General features: G+C 37.6%; 1 protein-coding gene across 29 annotated transcripts in view; it reads right to left on the bottom strand.

Moving 5' to 3' along the window:
• Positions 1–20,716, bottom strand: part of ppip5k1b (diphosphoinositol pentakisphosphate kinase 1b) — a 34,295-nt gene extending 13,579 nt beyond the window's left edge. For 4 of the 29 annotated variants that reach the window (XM_079604585.1, XM_079604592.1, XM_079604595.1 and 1 more), the window contains exons 1-25: positions 20,593–20,716; positions 14,943–15,343; positions 14,659–14,851; positions 13,389–13,479; positions 13,214–13,299; positions 12,911–13,065; positions 12,742–12,843; positions 12,508–12,669; positions 12,286–12,407; positions 11,185–11,286; positions 10,974–11,060; positions 10,604–10,679; positions 9,997–10,106; positions 7,346–7,431; positions 7,138–7,263; positions 3,930–4,051; positions 3,529–3,711; positions 3,293–3,434; positions 2,671–2,894; positions 2,465–2,592; positions 1,544–1,658; positions 1,343–1,450; positions 1,150–1,266; positions 866–1,003; positions 559–655 (exon numbers count right to left, since the gene is read on the bottom strand). In XM_079604585.1, the coding sequence (XP_079460711.1) occupies positions 559–655; positions 866–1,003; positions 1,150–1,266; positions 1,343–1,450; positions 1,544–1,658; positions 2,465–2,592; positions 2,671–2,894; positions 3,293–3,434; positions 3,529–3,711; positions 3,930–4,051; positions 7,138–7,263; positions 7,346–7,431; positions 9,997–10,106; positions 10,604–10,679; positions 10,974–11,060; positions 11,185–11,286; positions 12,286–12,407; positions 12,508–12,669; positions 12,742–12,843; positions 12,911–13,065; positions 13,214–13,299; positions 13,389–13,479; positions 14,659–14,851; positions 14,943–15,089 (3,019 nt within the window). In that variant the 5' untranslated portion in view covers positions 15,090–15,343; positions 20,593–20,716. Of the gene's footprint in view, positions 1–558; positions 656–865; positions 1,004–1,149; positions 1,267–1,342; positions 1,451–1,543; positions 1,668–2,464; positions 2,593–2,670; positions 2,895–3,292; positions 3,435–3,528; positions 3,712–3,929; positions 4,052–5,360; positions 5,403–7,137; positions 7,264–7,345; positions 7,432–8,785; positions 8,810–9,996; positions 10,107–10,603; positions 10,680–10,973; positions 11,061–11,184; positions 11,287–12,285; positions 12,408–12,507; positions 12,670–12,741; positions 12,844–12,910; positions 13,066–13,207; positions 13,300–13,388; positions 13,480–14,658; positions 14,852–14,942; positions 15,344–20,588 lie in introns of all 29 variants that reach the window. The other 25 variants (XM_079604583.1, XM_079604586.1, XM_079604594.1 and 22 more) reach the window with 17 other exon arrangements.
• Positions 20,717–21,035: the final 319 nt, after the last annotated feature.

The raw sequence follows: 21,035 nt of genomic DNA, 5'->3' as shown, positions 1-21,035 counted from the left end.
GACCTTTGCAAACAAAACCCTGGTCTTCTGCTGGGAACATAAAAGCATTGTCAGTGCAGGAGGGTGAAACGGACAAAAATGTAATTTGAGTAGGTATGGGTCTCTAAAAGATCTCTACCTTCGGGCAGCACTGATAAAACAGAATTTGTTTAAAATCCTACATGTAAGACATGCCAGATGCAACATGCACTTAGATTTAAAATAGTGACTTGCAAATCGTGCCGTAAGTCTTTAGTAAGGTGCAACCAAACCTGGGAAACAGTGTGCATTGTTGCCTTGTAAAAGTTCTTTGGAGATAGATATAGTATAGACAAGAATAGCAGAGAGAGTCCTGCCATTAGCCATATTTAGACCACTACTGGCAGCATGGACACATTTCCGACGCAGTGGGCATGGCAGGGTCCTTGAACGGTGTCATTGGTGATAAACAGAAACAAGCGCGTTCAAACGGTCGACTACACCATGTCACTTCTGAGAAGTTGAAAGGTTTCTCCAATTAAACTGATGACAGGAGAGATATTTAACATGAAAACAACACAAATGAAACGTAATTCTCACCTAGCCCGCTGGGTTTGATCTCAGGGGACTGACGAGAAGACGACGGCAAGATGCGATACGCCAGTCCACGAGAAGAAGTGTTGCTCTCTGAAAGAGCCTGCAAAGAGAGGAAAACAAAGGCACATGGACACACATCTAATACAGCACATCTTCTTTCTATGTAAATTCAGCTTTTTTTTTAATTTATTTATTTTTAAGTTAGACCATGGGGTTTCAAATATTCTGTAAATATGTATCATGCCAGCAGTTGTTCATCAAATAAAGAAAAGTAAAGCTTAGTAGCAGAGCTCATAGTACAGTACTGTACCTCCATAGATCCAGCCTTGCGGTTGCGTATAAGTGGCGACTTCCTCTGAATGTTGATTGGCTCAGTCAGTACGGCTCTGTCGGGCTCATCTTGGGAAAGGTCTTCAAGACTGCCTTGGTTTGTCTGCTTCTCGTGGTTCTATTACATGTGAAATGGGAGAGTTGGAAGCGGTCCAGCATATTAACATTGTCAATATTTCATAAGACAGTTGTATATAAAATCCAAGGTTTAGCAGAGTAATATGGTCCAAAATAAATATACGTAATACGCCAAGTGAAACAGACCTCTGAGGAGGCGGGCCGGAAGCCGAAACCCATTGGTGCATTATCCTCATCCTTGCACCCCTTAACCCCTGGGCTAAAGTGCAACTCCACGTGAAAACGTTCCTCTGAGGAAGGGTCCTACAGATACAAATGTCAGCAAATAAAGCAAGAATAGAAATTGGGCACAAACAGCTGATGTGGCCACATCTCGTACCTTTTTATTGTCCTCATACAGCATAATAACAATCTGTGTCATATAATTGAGTTCAGTCACGGCGCTGAGGTAGTCCATAGCCTGCTTCCACTGTTCATCTTTTTGTTCCTAAACAGACACAGAAGAGATAAAACAGTAGTAACCTGCACTAAACATGATGCTGGGAGTAATGTGCGTGTCTGATGATGACCGCTCACTCACGTCTAACAGACCTCCGTAGCGGAAGATGCTAAGCAGGGAGTGTACGTGGCTCTCGCTAGTGAAATAGAGTCGGGTCCGAACGTGCCGACCCGGAGACATCACTCCACGCGAGTACCTGAACCACCAAAAGGGATGAAATACACAATCTGATCACTCACAGGTTCTATAGGTCACGGCTGAGTCCTCAGAGCTTCTACAACAATGTGAGGTCATACAATAAACAACAACTGAAAACATCAGAAGTACATACCGCACTTGTGATGGTAAAGTAGAAGTTTTAAATATGTACTAAGTACGTCAATATTAGGAACAGCAACGTCAAAAGTCGCACTAAATGTACAACAATTGTATACATGTATAAAAAAAAAACGTATCTACCACTGTATATATTTGCATTAATATTAATCAACAATATTGACAGTAAATAAATAAATATCAATTTTTCAAAATGTTGGATAACTAGGTTTGGTTTGAAATACAATCAAATCAATACAATAACTGACTAAAAAGCTGTAAACATCAATATCAACAATAATGAAAATAATATACTTATTTACACATTTTTCCAAATGTTGGAAAATTTGTTCTTTAGTTTTTTAAAAAGTTACATATTATTGTCAATAAAAAACAAAATGTTATTTTTGACAAAAAACTGCACTATTATACCATTTTAGTGACCGTAAAATGGACAACATTTAATAAATATGGCATGACTAACATCAAAAACATGAAGGAGGAGTTGTGGATATATTATATTAGCCCTGAAAGCATGCATGGATGCCTACTTTCAAAATCCACAGGAAAAGTACACCAAAGTGAAATGTACTAATAGTAATTTAGCACACTAAACAGGATGTATAATGTGATTTAGCCTTCACACTGTCAGAAAGTTTGGCGTTGTGCCCCAGTACAGAGACTCACAGTGGATGCAGCTTGTTGACGGCTTCATCCTCATGAGTCCTCTGGAGATCCAGCTGAATCTTCTTGACCAGAGGCAGACAGTAGGCACTGGCGATGTCTAGCTTCTCCGCTTTAGTGATTCCATACTCCTGAAAGACAATGTGTGTGCAGGTAACAACAAGATAAAAGTTCAATAAACAAACACTGTTGTATATCCATTCCTCTACCTGGGGGATGATGATGTCCGCAAGTGCTCTGGACAGACGGAAAAGCTCCAGCGTGTCCTCCAAACTCAGAGAACTGTTGTGCTGGGTGTCATATTTCACACAGTCGTAAATGTCCGGGATCTTGCTGATGTCGTAGCGGCAATTTTTCATGCGGAAGTCACGCTCCAGTTTGGACCAGCGCTGCAGCATGAGCTCCAGAGTCTCGCTGTGGTATAGCTGCAGGTCTGTCAATATCACATAGACATTTAAGGGATAGCTCACCCAAAAAGGAAAATTCTGTCATCATTTACTCACCCTCAAGTCGTTCCAAACCTGTATGAATTTCTTTCTTCTGCTGGAACAAATATTTTGAAGAATGTCGGTAACCAACTCTTTGTTTACCCATATTCTTTAAAATATCTTCTTTTGTGTCCAGCAGAAGAAAGAAATTCACACAGGTTTGGAACAACTTGAGGGACAGAATTTTCATTTTACATTGATCATTATAATTTAATATTAAATTGTTTAACATTTGATTATTTCATATTTTTTTATATTTACAGTTGAACAATAACAATACTGTAACACTTAGGATGCACTTTTAACATTCAAGACTTCTTATAAGAAGACAAAGAGCTCCAACCTGCAGATTTGGGGTCTTCCAGCCTTTTACAGATCTGGCAAGTAAGGCTTTTAATGAGGGTGTGAACATGGTCGCAAGTCTTGACTGGATTGACAATTACCCTCATGGAGTTTACCAAAGATGGGCTGCCTGTTGGAGCCAACTTAAAGAGACAGGACACATTTAGAACTAGTTTAGTTATACAGAGATATTATATTTAGAGCTATTTTTAAATAAGCAGTTGGGACTTTCTTCACCTTGTTGTAGTCCTCCTCACTGAAGTCTTTGTTCTTCTGCATGATCTCATGTAATCGAGCTTTGACTCTCTGCTGACCGTCAGTGAGAGAGTCGCTGTCACTGTCCAGCAGTCCGTTCATGTTGGCACTCTTCACCATCTGAACGAGGATTGGAGTCAGCTCTCCTTCCAGTGCTAACAGACCCTAAACACAGCCAGACATAAAAATGTATTGTAAATTATTATGTGAAATAACCAGTAGGGGCCAGAAAGTCTGAGAGATAATTTTTTTTATTTAAACCTGGAAATAATGAGAAAGTTTAAATATTCTAGATATTTATCTTTTTTTTTTTTTTTACATCAATCCCATCTAAAAGCATTATGTAATACCAACATATCCCTGCAGACAAAACCCAAGCAAACCTTTGCGAATGCCGCTGCAGTCATCTGCACACGACCTTCATCGGAGGCGTAGATTTTGAGGTCATGGCGGTAAGTGCTGTGCAAACGAAGAAGGCCACAACCGGGAAAGCCGGCATAGTCGCCTGCAAAAGCACAGAGAAGCAAGCCTTGAAATAACAATGACCACAAGAACAAAACCCCAGATTTATGTGCAAATCCTGGAAAAGAAAAGAGTCTGAACAGACACAAATTCATAATACAGAACCACTGTTTAAAAACCTACAGTACGTACAGTATAAAGTGACGTACAACAACTGGCTGAAGATTTTCTCTACAAAACTCAAAATATAATTTCATGCATTTCAATAAATCCACACTATTGAAAGCAACTGGCAATACGGGTTTAGGTGCTTCCCACTCAAGTAGCAAACAGAACTCTGATTTAAGATTCCAGAATGTCCATTTGCGAGAACAGAAGAACCCCTAAAACAGCTTTTTTTGTGTGTGTCAGATAAGATTCAGTCACTAAGAGCATTACATTTTTAACACATTTTAAGGAGCACAATGTGCTCTGTCCTGTGTGTATGCAGCCTTAAATAGAAGCCCATTTCCACCAAAAAGGATACAAAAAAAATCATAATTAGATGCTAAATCCTAATGAGATAAAAAGTCTAAATTGTGATGTGTTTTTTTTTTGTCTTTATATCTCATAAACTCAACTTGCTGACATAATTATGACTTTGTCAATTTCAACATAATTATCTCATATCTCATAATTTGGACTTACTGATCATTTTTAATGTTGATTGTCACAATTATGGCATATCAATTTCAACTTTTCGTTATAATTTCGACTTTTGTCATACTTTTGCCTTTTTAATCTCATTATTTTGAAATATGGCATAATTATGACATGTTTTTTCTTATGTGACAGAAACAGGCTTACATAGAAAAGAGAGAATTTAAACCGTTTGAAAAATCCTATTCTACCCACGTGCAGACAAAAAGCAAACATGATTTTTGCATGAGTTTTAGGAGATAAACCTGAAATTGATGCTACCACAATACTACCACTTAAGTCATAGATTGTTCAAATAATGGCACAGTAGTCTAAGAAAAGGTTGTACGGATATCACCAAACAAATTATGGGGGAAAAGTTATGAAGAAAAACAAATTGAAAATTCTAATCATGCTGAAAAATAAATAAAAATAAATAAATAACTGGCTAAGCTTTCAAGAACAATGATGTTTTATCTGAGTATGTCCGAATACAACCAATGTCCATATCATGGAATCTTCCACACAATCAGTGGCAAAAGCAAAGTATGGAATGTTACTGTGCCGCCCTTCTGATCGGATTAGTTTAATGAGATGAATTAAAATTATAAATGGGGCAAACGATGCATTAACCCAATTTCAAGATCACACACAAACCCAAAAGCTCTTCTTACCACATTCAATAGGGGACTCACAGCCAAGGGACCTGCAGCTGTCTAGTTATCAATTGAAGGTAAAGAACAGCATATTAACCAGTAGTGCACAATACTGCTGACTCAGGCTACGTTCACACTGCAAGTCTAATGCTCAATTCCAATTTATTGCTCAGATCCCATTTATTTTGTGCAGCTGTTCACATTGTTGTTTCAAAATGTGTCCAATATCAGATTCCAGTGTGAACAGGTCATCGTCCTGGACTGACCTGCATGCGCAAAAGATGACATGCAGCATGATGTCATACAGAGAGGACATTAAAGTCCATACACGGAGGACATTATAGTAAGTGATTACGTGTTTATTTATAGTGTGATCTGCCGCAGAAGCCAACATATATGTGCGCATATTACTTTGAGTAAGTCAAATCGTTGAAGTGACTCCCATGAGCGCAGAATTGTGACGAATGCTCTCTAGAGTAACATAAAAAAAAAGTTGAATGAATTCTGGATATGCCTATTTAAACTGAGGTCGCATTGCAAAACATCTGACCTGTCTCGGATTTAGGACCACGTATGAAAATGGCCCAAAATAGGAATTGAAAAGAACAGATTCCATGTGGTTTGTGCTGTTCACACTGTCATGATCTGAGTCACATATGAGCAAAAAAATTGGGCCACATTTACCTGCAGTCTGAACGTTCAGCCTCAGTGAAATTAGAAAAAAAATGTTTGACCTTGTTAGTCTGTGAACTCTCACATTTAACGAGAAACATCCAATTAGGTGCAGTGTGCAAATATGGACTCGAATTTGAGGTCCGAGGGAAGTCACTGAACTTTACAGGAAAGAATCCACAGCTAAGAGGTATTTTGTGTTGCTGTCCTCAAAGTTAAAGGGGTTACTTGAGGTAAAGAAAGTATTCATTCCTCCTCGAGTCCTGTCCTTACATGTTTTGTTCAAGCCCACTGATCAAACAGGTGAAACAGGTTTCCTATATAAGCTTTGCAAAACTGCATCATTGCCCCACTACTTTAAAACAGGCACAAAGTCTGACACAATATCTTGCCATGGTATCCAATTTATCATGGCCTCACGCACAGAGCTCCCAAAACAACTGCTCCTGCAAACAACTTGGACTGGATTAAAGAAAATCGTAATTCTTGGTTAGTAACATCACAGATTTAAAGATCAAGCGTCACATTAGTTCTGGCAGGTGACTTCAGTCAAGCTTGTATCATCTGACTCTCAGCTGATCCATGTCTACCTATTGGAATACAACACCCATCACAGCATCCATATATTAGGCACCATTCAGTATTATCAGCAGCTTTATCGTGTTGCTCAGAAGCCAACTGGTTTTCTGATATTATTAGATTCATGTATCTTGATGTATGATGCTACTTAAATGTATTGTCATTAAGAATGTTTCATTTATGTTGGTTCTGTTCTGTTCTGTTTACCCTAAGGGGGGTTATCGCTGCGCTCCCTGCTCTTGTCCATGCTAGGCTGCATGGATGGGTGGATTTCTTGCCCACAACAGAACCATACAGCCAAACCAAACTGTTAATCATATTTAACAGTAGTGGTTCTGACAGAAAAGTATGTACTTAAGTGTGACACTTAAGTCACACTAAAATATGTCAGAATGTTATTGTATTAGATATATCAAAATAAGTAGTTTTCTTACTGTTAAGTGTGGCTTATCACATCTCTATTGTATTTACTCTATTGGATCTATTGTATTTGTATCCTGTTTATTAGTAAAGCTTTCCGGCTGGTGCAGGCGTAGTGTTATACCTTGTCCTCCAGGGTACATGCACCGGAAGGCTCGTCCCAGCTCCTCAGCCTGAACTCTACCAGCTGGGGTCAGCTCACCACCCCACTTCAACACCAGCAGTAGAGATGGACCCTCCTTCAGTGAGTCTGCCATAGGTCCAGAGAGGTCAAAAGTTATACAACAGCAAGGTAACATATATTAAAACTTGTGTATTAAACACACACACACCTTCCTCCTCACTGGATGCTTTGGGCTGTCCATTTGGCAGGTAAGTCAGCTGCACCTTCCTGTTGATCCCAGAGAAATGGCCATACCTGAAAGACAATACATGGGGCAGGGGGACATGAACATACCAGCCCCTCTTTATAAGCATTCTCCCACTGAACAACACAGACAGCACACATCAGACATAGCACTGGGCTCAAACCGCTAGCAGGTGCTCTGTGCCCCCCATGTTTCTGGAAACATGTATCTGAGTGACCTTGCCAAGCTGGCAAGGGTTAATCTGTGCCATACCAGGGCTGTCTCTACAGGAATGACAGGCTTTGGGAGGAATAAAACGTGGCTTCTGCAACAGTGCCACGTTTTTTAAGTTACAATACAGCAGAGAGTGGAGAATTCTGGATGGTTGGTCTCTAGTCTACAATTTAATTATACATTTTTTTTAAATAGATTTTATAAATCATTAATATGCATCAATATACTACTGTTCAAAAGTTTGGGGTCCGTAAGAAAAAAATTATATTAATAGAAATGTATACTTTTATCCAGAAAGAATACATTGAAATGATCAATGACAAAAATGTTACAAAAAGATTTCACATATATCAAATAAAGTCAGCCTTGAGCATAAAAGGCATTTCTTTCAAAAGCATTAAAAAAATCTTACCGACCCTAAACTTTTAAACAGCAGTGATAAATATTTAGGTAACAACAAATATTCAGAAAAGGAGGCAGAAGAACTTAATAATCACATAATTTCTTTTCAGTCACACCTTGAAGTTTACAGGTTCAGACAAGGGATGTACAATAAATCAATAACATACCTGTTGTCAGCCAATATTTTTCATTTATTGGTATCTGGTAAATACCAATATTGTAAATGGCCATTATTGCATATTCATATTTTATATTATTATTGTTTAAAACAATTGTAAATAATAATAAAAATAGGCCATTCGGCCATTTATCAGTTATAACATTAAAAAAATGATCGACTGAATATCGATCTAATATGATACAACTTGGTCAAAACCTGGTCTAAAGGTGTTCTTTGTAATCTCATTGGCCAGAAACCAACTCTGGAGTGAATTTGCCACCATTTGCTCCACTGCATTACATTTAATCATACCAATGCAAAGCACTTCCCCAAACACCTGTTTCCTAGTTAATCTATGACCCTGAACAACCGATAAAGTGTTGATTAGATCCCTCATTGAGTTTAGTGAGAGGAGGAAGGAGGAAGTGAGGGATCGTCAGGGATTAGAAACACTTTCAAAATGGCATGCAGATGCCACACAGAATTGCAAAAGGGATTCATCTCCAAGGTACGGTCAATTTTTGGAGCCCTCATTAAAGTGTCAGTAATTTGGACAAGATCTCAGGTTAATGAGGGTTAGGATCCACTTTGCCTGATTCTAAAGAGACAGGGGATATGAGGGTGCGCACTGATTATCATTCAGACTGGATTCCCTTTGGAGAGACCGGCCAGGACACAAAAAGGGACACAGAGAGAGGAGAAGGGAGAGAAAAGGAATAAAGTTAAGAAACTCATCCATATGAGGACAACTAAAGAAGCAAATGAGTCAAGGTCACACTATTCAGTTACATACAGCTGTTCATGAAATATCTAATTATTTTCCTGACATAAGAATCCACGAAGCTCAAGACTAGAAGACAGAATAGCAATGCTAGTTGACATCTATCTCATTATCATGTTCCATTCAAAAGATCTCAGCAAAGCAAATTCATTTAAACTTCTTGCCTTCTGTAGACACAATATGAAGGAAAACTCTTGATCTAAATCTCTCACCTACATCTCAACGCTACAACTACCGATGCACAACATACATGTACTATATTATAATTTACCAGCCGACATTAGAATTTTTATTTATTTATCAGTAGTGGATTTAGACCTTTGGACAATTAAATTGCATCTTTAAAAACACAAATAATTTAATAACACTGTTAACTGTAATCTTCAGTAAATCTCAAAACGAATATCCATTCATCCTGTACATTTTTATGTGGTGATAAACCTTTATTTTTTAAATATATTCAGGCAAAATAATACATCATATTCATTTGTCATTTATCCGTTATTGGCCGTAGCATGAAAATAATGAATTATCTGCTTCTCTGTATCAAGCTAAATTGAAATATCAGTGCATCCCTAGTTACAATTCAATGTATTGAAGTTAGCAACCATTAATATAAAACATATTTACTGTAGGTCACACTTGTTACCAGCCCCTACTATATAACATTTTTCTTAATTTTTATTTTTACATTTTAAATTCAAAAGTAAACAATTCTTCCTTTCATTCTTTTCTGTTTTAGCTAAACTGATAAAACCGTGTATAAAATATGCAAACATTTGTGCAGATTCTGCATGGGCCTACTGATGACTAATTTCTATAGTGAAGCTAATCAAGAATACAATATATGTTTGGAAATTATTATATTTTTGGCCAGACCTTGTGCAAGAGAAGTGGGAATCTTCAGAGGAGTAAATAGAAGACAGAAGGAATCCAACATGTTTTAGAAATGGATCGAGAGGAGATGATGTTGTGTGTACAGTAGCTTTCCACCATCTCACAAAGTTGGAAAGGGAGGGATGGGAAAATCAATTTTATACTTTTGAACAGTTTACTCACATCTCCAGAACCGTCTTCAGCTGTTCTAGTTTGGATTTCTTCTCCTCGATTTCACAATCATTATGTAGGACCAGTTCAGCCAACAGCTGACGAGCAATATCCAGCACTTCCTGTAAAACATCACAGCTGAAAAATGTTAAAATCAAAGTTTTAAAATCGATACGTGCCTACTGTATATGGGAAGCCAGAGTAATTGATAAAGTATAGGGGAAATATTTTGGCAAACAGTTGTATGAGTCAGTACCGGACAGCTGGATGTATTGCAGTTTCTTAATGGATTGATATGATAGGATCGAATAGGCCTAGACATAAATCAATTGACCACATGGTAAATTTTCACACAAAACCCAACAGCAGATGCACATGTGCATGACACCCCAATGAGTCTCATGGCTGCAGCTTTCCAGACATAACAACACTACATCTCTCTTAAAAAAAGCCAGCTCAATCCTGTTTGACTCAGTGGTGCAAATTTCAGGCCTTAAAGAAAATAAATCATAAGGCTGCAGGCAAGCATGTTCTGAAACAAACATTGTGTAAAATTGCTTGCACTTGTCATAGAAATAAATTAAATGTGTAGATGACTTGTGCTTCAAAACAGACCCACCTGGAGCTGTTTTGGTTTCTTCAGCTTGAGTTTTCCAGACTTATAGCCACCGTATTTTTCGAACAATTCAAAAAACCTAAGAGAAATTGGATCGGTTATAACCAGAAAATAAAATTCTTCAATCATAGATATATCTTTGGCCCATTCACACCAAGAATGATAAATATGATAACAATAAAGATATATGTATATGATTTTTTTTTTTGTATGATAAAAACATCTAGCCAATCAGAATCCATCATGCTTTAAGTATTTAAAGTGGCAGACCACAAAATAATAATTATAGTTCTTGGTGTGAACAGGCCTTAAAGCACTCCGAACAAGAGTGATAACTGTATTTAGTTTTGTGTTAAAGCAGCCTATCACTTACAAGGCATTCCTGACCTCCATCTTCATCTTCTGTTTGGGCGTACGGTCACCATGACGAATTACAGCAATAACACAACGAAGCTCCATCCTTCAGACAAAGATGACATGTCCCGTTTCAAAAGCAATGACACTAATTGGTTTTAATAATCCAATAAACCATAAAAAGCTACAGGAAAGAGAAATATATTCTTAGGACAAGAGTGGTAACCCACATGGTTCCTGAGGTAGTCGGGACAATAGGGATGTCCTCTGCTTCCATGGGGATGGACCAGGGAATGTGAAACTGAGGAGCCAGCTCTCGCATCACCATGTTCCTGAGGGAAATGCATCAAATATGAGCTAAAAATAACCAGAAATTATCTTATAAGATAAGAATGAGTACATCTCAGCTGAACAACAATACTATTCCTTTCTTTAGAGCTGCTTATAGCTGAATTAAGCTCCTTTCAAAATTTGATTAACCTTATTGCATTATTATTAAACTAGACTGAATCAACATTGAACTAAATTGAGCTGAATAATGACACTATTGTCTTCTTTAGAGCTGCTTTAAGGGATAGTTCCCCCAAAAATGAAAATTCTGTCATCATTTACTAACCCTCAAGTTCCAAACCTGTATACATTCCTTTGTTCTGCTGAACACAAAATATATTTGGAAGAATGTTGGTAACCAAACAGATCTTGGGCCCCATTGACTACCATAGTAGGAAAAAAAATATTATTTAAGTCAATGGGGCCCGAGATCTGCTTGGTTACCAACATTTTTCCAAATATCTTTATTTGTGTTCAGCAGAATAAAGACATTCATACAGGTTTGGAACAACTTGAGGGTGAGTAATGACGATTTTTGGGTGAACTGACCCTTAAACAGCTGAAGAACTTTTCAACATTAATACTGTTATTTTCTTGTTACCTACCGTGAAGCTGCTTTGAAACAATCAGTATTGTATAAAGCGCTATATTTATATAAAAAAACAAAGCTGGCCTTAACTTCTAGCCTGCCAAGTATTTAGCTGGTTTAGATATGAGCTTAGCTGAAAAGGGCCCAAAACCACCCCAAATCCAGTCAACAGACCAGCCTTTCCATGCTGGAAGACCAGCAAACAAGTTTAGACTGGTTTAAGATGGGGTTTTTTCAGCAGAGATGCATTTTAAATTCAAAGCTTAATTCAGAAAAATAAATGTTTTTTTGATGATCATGTGTTGACTTTCAAAGAAAAGGCGAAATTGTTTTATATTATGCGGTTACATAGTTGGAAAATTAGATTATCGAGTTACCACAGAGAAAAAGGCAGCAACAGGGCTTCACCTACCCCAGAACTTTGGCACAATCATCATAGTACTTCATGGAGTTCTTTACAAAGCTGAAGCCATTAACGTCACAAACAAAAGAGTGGCCATTTGCTCGGAGGAGGTCAAAACCACACACTGTTTGCTGGGTTGGAAAAGACGTTATGAAACAAAAAACTCATTCATTATCATTCTTAACCTTTAGCTTCTGACAAAACACTGTGTTTTTCTTTTGCGAGGCTTACCTTAAACGCAAGACACACTTTTCTGGCCACGAGCTTCTCCATTGCGGTTAGCATCACAGGATAGCGGATCTCCTTCCCCTCACTGTCTCTCTCTACTTTCCCATCCAGAGCAGGGGACTTACGGGCCTCGGCGTGAGCGTAGTCAGGCCCGACTGTGTAAACCTACAACATCCATCAGGAATAAACAAACTATCCGGCCACCACATGATGTTTAGACATGAGAAACTTAGGTACCTTAACATCTGTGCCATCTGTTGGCATGAACTCCTCGTAGATGTAAGATCCAGTCTTACGAACGGTGCTTTCAGGAGAATACACACTGCTCCGACTGCCAATCTACAGAAGACGGTATGAGCCCCAGACCAAACAAATCTAAAGTTATTAAAAGTTAGCAGTTGTGTACCTTTCTAAAGAGACGCTGGCTGCCCCCGCCGGCCGAGGTTGGGTAATAGATGTAGACATTGTGGTCCTCGGCGGAGACAGGCTTCTCCACAAAAGGTTTATGAAACACTTCCCCGTTCACTTCCACATGGTCCTCGCTCTCCACCAGGTTACACTCTGATGTCGCAAAGTCAAAATGTCACAATCTTTCACAATACAAAAAGTATTTATGTACACACTAGGAACTTGGGTTTGGAACAACATGACAGTGAATATATTAAGGTGATGTATACATAAAATGATGACAAAGGTGAATAACCTTTACCCTCTGGTCTGTCGGGGTCCCTGTTCAACACTGCATAGCGTGGAAGGTCAATGCCTTCTTCCTGTAGAATCCTGTAAACTTCTCTCCTAAAGCCATGAGCATATAGTTATGTCTCAGTCAACTCTCCAAACGGGGTTTGCTTGTCAAGATTATTTCAGAGGAAGGTTTACCACACCTGTCTTGAATGAAATACTGCATGTTGAGGTCGTTGATAAGAAGGGGCTTTCTTAGTTTGGCATAACCCACTGCTTTGTCAAGGGGAAATCCTTCAAGATGAGAAAAAATTGTATTTTAATGTTACATGGTATAACAAGACTATCTATGGCAAGAGCTCTTTTCAGTCACTGCATTCTTTTCCTCCTGGTTATTTTCTTTTTCCCTTTGTATTCCAAAGGACAACATTTACTGCGCATTTGTGGTCTGCTCTCCCAATTTAATTTACGATATATCCCATTAATAATTCACTGGAATGCACTAAGGACCTCTCGTTTTTCTCCCCAAATCCTCACGTCTCTTTCCAGGTTTGTTTCCTGCTGCCAACTATTTTCAATGGAAAGTAGCTAAACGCCTGTTCAAAAAGTCGCTAAATGTCACTAGATAAAGTCATACGCAAATTAGCATATCCATTACGTCATCACATCGCATTTGCATTCTGTCTAGTGTCAGCCCTTTTCATTTGTTTGCTTCTCTGCGCTCACATTATGTATTTTAATACAGCCAAATTCTAAATAAAACTTTTCATCTATGTATTTATCAGTTTCTATTGTCAGACAATAGGACGAATATGAATTTGTGACTGATACATGGACCGTTAAGACTACGTTAACCAGCAGTCACTTCCAAGCTGCTGCTCTGCAGGAAAATCCGAATTTATAATCAAGACGCTGACAAAATAACTGTTGCTGTAATAAAATTATCCCTCAGGTTAGAAGCAACAGAATTTTATTCATTCTAGAATATCAGTATTCTCAAACCAACATAATAACGGTTTTCTATTTGAATATATTTTATTCCTGTGATGGCAAAGCTGAATTTTCAGCATCATTACATGATCTTTCAGAAATCCTTATAACATGTTGATTTGTTGCTTAAGAAATGTTTATTATTATTATAAATGTTTAAAACTTTGTGGAAAATGTTAGGCATTTTTGCAGGATTCTTTGATGAACAAATTTTGAACAACAGCATTTATTTGAAACCGAATTGCGCTAATTTCCTTCATTTGACACACAAACTAACTCTAAAAGTCAGGGCTCAAAGAGTTTCCAATTGGTAAAAGTGACTTTATGATGTACTAATCTAATAAATACAATCATTGTGATATGTTTTAAAGACAGTATTAATATACTGACAGTATTAATATACAAGAGAATATGGCACATCAAGACTTTAAGACAGTGACTTTCACTTTGTTTGCAAGTGAAACTGTGTGTGATGTCAGATACCTTTGGAATGGAAGGAAATGAGGCAGTCACACACTGGCCACTTCTCCACCGGTTCATTGAGTATAACCTCCTCTGAAAAAATGACCACGGTGATGTACTCAAATTTACAGAGCCTCTCCATAATCTCAGTCATTGGTTTGGAATTTGATTTCTTCATCATGGAGCAGATCCCCACCACGATCTGACCCTCTGCCTAAGAAGACATCACATGATCATCACAATTCAACAATGCTTACTGTATATCCATGTATAGGAATATCATTGATCCCTGGGCAATTCCGTACCTGATCCTCCTCCTCATCCTCCCTGTAAGGCCCTGAGATGTTCCTCATGTCTTTGTCATCCAGTTCTCTGCTTTCACCACCCTCACTTCCAATCAGGAACTGGGGGAGTCCGCTGTTGGACATCCCCTGTCCGCTTGACTTTGACATATCTGTCGAGTCTCTGTCAAACAGTCAAATTCCCAGAACACCATCTTGTGCTGAAGCTCAGTGGTGGAAACATTAGATGAGGTGTGTAATTCAGTTGGATGAGGCTCCAGAAGTGACTTCAACACTCAGGTTGACTTAAAAAATGATGGTGTGTTTAATCCTTAGAGATTTGGTGTCATCCTTCCAAAACCAGGAATATTTAGAATTTATGCGAATTTATTAATTTCTCTCACAAAATCTCTTCCTGCTCCTACCTGCAATAAAGTAAGATCCAAAACACAATATAAGTTCATATATTTATGCACAACTGTTTAACATTTTTGAGTCAGTATTAAGATTGGTTTTGAAATATTAATTTATACAACTGGAACATGCAGAAATTAACCCAAAGCTGAAAAATTACAATTCTTTGTTATTTCATGTTAACTATTGCATTAACTATGTTATGTTAACATATGTAACCTTTACCACATTTTCTTGAATATGTATTAATTTACCAGATGTTTAATCTAAAATGACATTCAAAAGAGTAGTAAAACAATGGCCTGGTTTCACAGACAAGGCTTAGATTAAACCAGGATAAGTCCTTGAGACATTTAAGTAGCTTTTACAAACATGTCAAAGAAACAAAAACATTAGTGGTGTGCATCTTGAGACAATACAAGTTGCTTTCAGTTAAGACTGTTTAAACATGCATTTCAGTCTGGGACTAGCTTAAAGCCTTGTCTGTGAAACCGGCCAAAGATATTTACATTTTTAGGACAAAATGCGAGTGAAAACCTGCCACCAGAATTCTAGGACGTTAGAGCATTGCTACAGTACGTGTTTGCTAGAGTGTTGTGGGTGATTTTTAAGGTTTTTCTCGTGTATCATTCTTGTCCCTAGTCCCTAGGAATAATAAAAGTAATGTTTGTCTTAGCAAGTGCCACTAATAATGCTAATAAAAATTCTTAAGTAGTTAAACTAAACAAGTCTTACAGTTACACTTGGCCCACCCTTCCCAGTATGCTGACTGCAAGGAAAAGAATGCACTGTTGCATACATATGCAGTTTCATATCATATTTCCATACCATGCTGATACACGCCATGCTAGCTATCCCTCTAAACAAACACTGCGCTGTAGCTCAATACAAACTATCCTTGGGCTAGTTCCTCCCATCAAGCCATCCAGATATGAAGTTGATGTGTTCCTCTGTCATATTTTGCGCTTTTTAAGAATCCTACAAACTTCAAATACCAAACACTTTGCATGTGACTTAGGGCCCAATAATAGCCACAGGCCCCTGGCAGAGGTGAATCTGGGGGAGGGGTGAGACTCGGATCAAATGCTGAGGCATACAGCTTCCAAAGATAACTCATCACGCTGCGGACGTGTTGACAGGGAACATTAAGTTGAGAGGAAGCCGTCTACAGCGACCCAGGGTCAGGCAAAACACACACACACACACAGAGATAAACAAACTCATAAATAGATGTTACTATCACTTACAGCTAAAGCAACAAAGGAACCAGAGTCCAATATCCTTACAAGATAATATGAAGATATAAGACTTTTGAAAGATTTTTGAACACCTTAACCGAACCGAGGTAATAAATGCTTGCAAAAACCCCCTTGGGTAATATAAAATGCATTTGACATTTCTGCCTTCTGTTGTGCAATCTAGATTTCGTGTTATGCAAACATGTCAAAGTAAGTAAGTGTTTAAGTGCATGTTGAATACCACATGCTATGTAAATGTCTACTATGTGTTTATTCATTTTTCATCCTTAAGTGTACAGATTTCATTATGTTTACATCTCTACGGCCTTGTTAAATGTGAAGGCATTTCTGGAATTGCAAAAAATGCTTCTGAACACACCCCTATCTGCTATTGGTCAGACAATCAGATGGCTCCGCCCCAAACACATGTTATTGTTTGAGTTGATGTTGCTGTGTCGGGCTGGTAAGAAATGTTGGTGGCATTTACTGCTTCTCTCGTTGTTCCAAACCTGCATGCATTTCTTCATTGCGTGGAACATAAAATTAAGATATTTTGAAAAAAAAAATCTTGTTCATACAAGTCAATAGGGGCCAAACTAGAGATGAAACAGTATGAAAATTTCATATTACGATTATTGTGACCAAAATTATCACGGTTATCATATTATCACTGTATTTTTAAAATGTGCTAGAAATGTAAAAAAAGAAAAAAGAAAAAAAGTACCGATGCACAAACTGAAAACATTTCACCAAGTTTTATACTGAAAACCAACAAGCAACATATAAAATGAGCAGTAATGGTCCTAGTAACCATCAGGAATTGTTAGCCGAACCGTTTCATTCCTAGTTTGGACCCCATTTACCTTTTTTTCCCCACAGAAGAAAAAGACAAACAGGTTTGGAACACAATAACCATGATGACTAAATGGTGACAGAATTTTCATTTTGGGGTGAACCGTTTCTTTAAGACATCTGTTGTTTCCAAAGCCACTGGAAGGCAAGCCTGCTCCGGCTTTTCCTTTGTGAGGAAATAGCTTATCATTTAGGCTAATGAATCGACAGCCTGTTTGCTAATCTTCAACATGTTTCACACTATTATTCGTTATTTTGTGAGAGAAGGCAAAGTAGCGAATGAAGCAAGCAACAGGTAGACACATTTAGAGCATTACCACCAGCAAATGTGTAGTAGTATTTAATAATGGGTATTATGTAATATTGAGTGATATTGTATATTGTCTAAAGAACATAAACAATATATTTATTTGTCTTTTGGGGTATTACCAATCATAAAAAGACGAATGACTATGACTGCCATGCACTATGATGCTGATATAATGCATTTTAATTAAAAAAGGAGAAAAATAATAATTTAATTATAAATATTGTATTCTATTCAAAAAATGTTTTTGAATAATAAGTATTCTCTCTATGGTTTACAGATTTCAACAAATAAATTAGACCTGAATTGTAATTATGTATGACTGCTGTGTAAGCCTAATAATGATAACGTTTTTTTATGAATAAAGGTAAACAAAATATAAAGATTTTAATAAATAAATGTACTCGTTCTATAGCTTACTAGCGAAACAACACCAAATATAGAACATTTATTCACAAAACGGACACAAAACTCTGAACGCTAGCCACTGACGTCAATGCCATTATATGATAGGCTGAGGAGCCTCACATCATCCAAATCAGCCGTTACGCTTTTTCCAATGGTAAGAGCCACAGACCCTCTCATCTCCCAATAATAAGACAATTTCTGACTCAGTGCCAATTTCCGTCTTACGTCATAGGAAACAAATCAGAGGCCAGAACATTTTAACATGCCAATATGATCCTATGATGAATCTAGCAGTCCAGTAGACACTTGCAGAGAGAGCCAATGACCTTTGAGATCATATCTTGTAAATTGCTTTTATTGTGACTGGGAGGACTGCCACTATTTAAAAGGTTATTTCTATCATAAATTATCTATAATTAAAGGGGTGGTTGATTATGATTTCCCTTTTCTAACTTTTCTAACTTTAGTGAGTGTGTAATGTTGCTGTTTGAGCATAAACAACATCTGCAAAGTTACAATTCTCAAAGTTCAAAACAAAGGGAGATATTTTTTTTTAAAGAAATAGTTTTTTAAGGACTACAACAAACGGCTGGTAGGAACTACACGACATTCCTCTCAGGTTAATGACGTCACAAACCCTAAAATGTACATAAACCCCGCCCCCGGGAATGTGATTTATAGATTATCATGACAGAATACTAATCAAGGACTAGAAGATACTACACATAAGCTACATAAATTCATCCACTAACCATTCAGAAATGTCCTGTTGCATTCTATATGTTTCCACTTCTTCTTGAGTCTCTCCATCATTGTCTGACTCATGTCTGGCTAAAAGTTTTTGAAATTTCCAGTGCATGTCTATGTGAGGTAAAAGGACACAAGCTCTTGAAGCTCCGCCCTCTGTGCCGGGAGCAGCAGCTCATTTGCATTTAAAGGGACGGACACAAAAACGGTGCGTTTTTCCTCACCCTCAAAAAATGACAATTTTAACATGCTATATAAAAATATCTGTGGGGTATTTTGAGCTAAAACTTCACATACACACTCTGGGAACATCAGAGATTTATTTTACATATTTTGAAAAGGGCATTATACCACCCCTTTAAGATATAGAAGATAAAGGCAGCATTGCAAAACCCTTGCAATTGTATACCAATGACTTAACGTGAGTGGTTTATTCATCTAAATATATAACCTTGTTATTTTCTTGGAGGGAAAAAATATTTATTTAAAGTTATGAATATTTTGGTTAGCATTTATGTTGACAAATATGACAAATGTTAAAGACTTAAGCAGACCAAACAGCATTTTTTTACATCTAGAAAAATGCAATTTATCTATTTACTTAAAGTTATGAATGTTTGCATTTGTTCTTGATGCAAATTAAGTGCAAGAATGTGCATGTGAAAGCTTTACTGCAATTCTTAATAATTATGCAACTTATTAATAATGTAGTAAGCAAATTTGCTTGGGGTTGCAGAGTATGAAGAGTGCTAAATTGCCCAACTGGTCCAAAATGGTATATAATTAACTAGCAAGTTAACCATTACCAGTCTATGGTAAGAATCCTTGCTATACTATAATGCTACTAGATAATAAAAAACTTTTTAAAAAAACGTGCTGGGAGTAGGATCAAACTAAAAACATATGGCAAAGCATATCAGCCATTTTTTTAATTGTTTACTCACCCTCATGTCATTCCAAACCCATAAGACTTTCTTCTCTGAATCATGATATGAAAAAAGAGCAACTTTGACACTAATATCCTATATCCCACAGAAGACAGAAAGTCATACAGGAAGCAATTCTCATTTTTGGATGAACTATCCATTTAAGTGTTTCTTTGGCCATTAACTGAGATTTGTTACCATTTTCAGGACATTTTCAGTCCCCCAAGGCATGCAACTGGCACATACAGTACCATTCTCACAAATTAAATAACCACAATAAACAAGCAAGCCATGCAAAAGCACAGCATGATCAACAGTGTGGAGACTCAGATCTGCAGCTGTCAGACTGATGGCTGCAGTTTAACACTGCCAGTTAAAAGTAGTCACAAGAGGCCAGGGAACACGGAGCCCGAATGCCATGCTGTGATGGACCAATGAGGAAAAGAAGTCGCAGCACACTGCACCTCATAACTGACAGCTCGTTTCTATGCAATAAAACATAATGACGAGTAAAAAGACAAGATATAAGACAAAAGTGAGTTATGGACACAAAATTAGTGGTTATATTGGGCAAAACAGAATTATGAATACAACATCCTCTTCCTCTCATCGCATCGCATCGAATGACAAGCCAAACAAGTGTTGCAGCGCTCCATCACTCAACCGACTTCATATAAACTCAAGCAGCAGAATATGTCTAAGTTATGCAAACATAACTTTAGTAACAATAAACAGAAACGACTGCAACATGTAATGGTCCATACTGAAGGATACTCACTCACTTGCTTGTAAGAGGAACTCGGTCGCGGACAGTGTTTGACTTCCTCGTCTGCTGTCAATGTGAAAGTAGCTTCGCAGCGTGAATTTACCTTCAGAAAACATTTGACAGAAAAGCGCTGTCTTTCGTGCTCCGGGACACGGAAACTTCACACGGATGACTGCCTCCTACAGGACGGGCGAAACAACAGCTTTTGTTTAACCCCTATGCTTTAACCCTGTAAGGCCTGACATGAAATAATACCAAAAAAGTATGACCTAATCGGACATACGTAGTAGTTTGTGATTTTTCAGGAAAGTTTTGATCATGTTGATAATTTTGAGGCTTTATATTATGTTTTAATCACACTGACAGTCAAGTCTCACCCTTAAACTTAAAATTTCTACAAATGCTTACTACACTCAAAAAAATGCTGGGTTGTTTTAACCCAATGTTGGGTCAAATATG

The sequence above is a fragment of the Phoxinus phoxinus genome (assembly GCF_949152265.1).
Source record: "Phoxinus phoxinus genome assembly, chromosome: 25".
NCBI lineage: Eukaryota > Metazoa > Chordata > Actinopteri > Cypriniformes > Leuciscidae > Phoxinus > Phoxinus phoxinus.
This window is presented reverse-complemented; position numbering and strand designations above follow the sequence as displayed.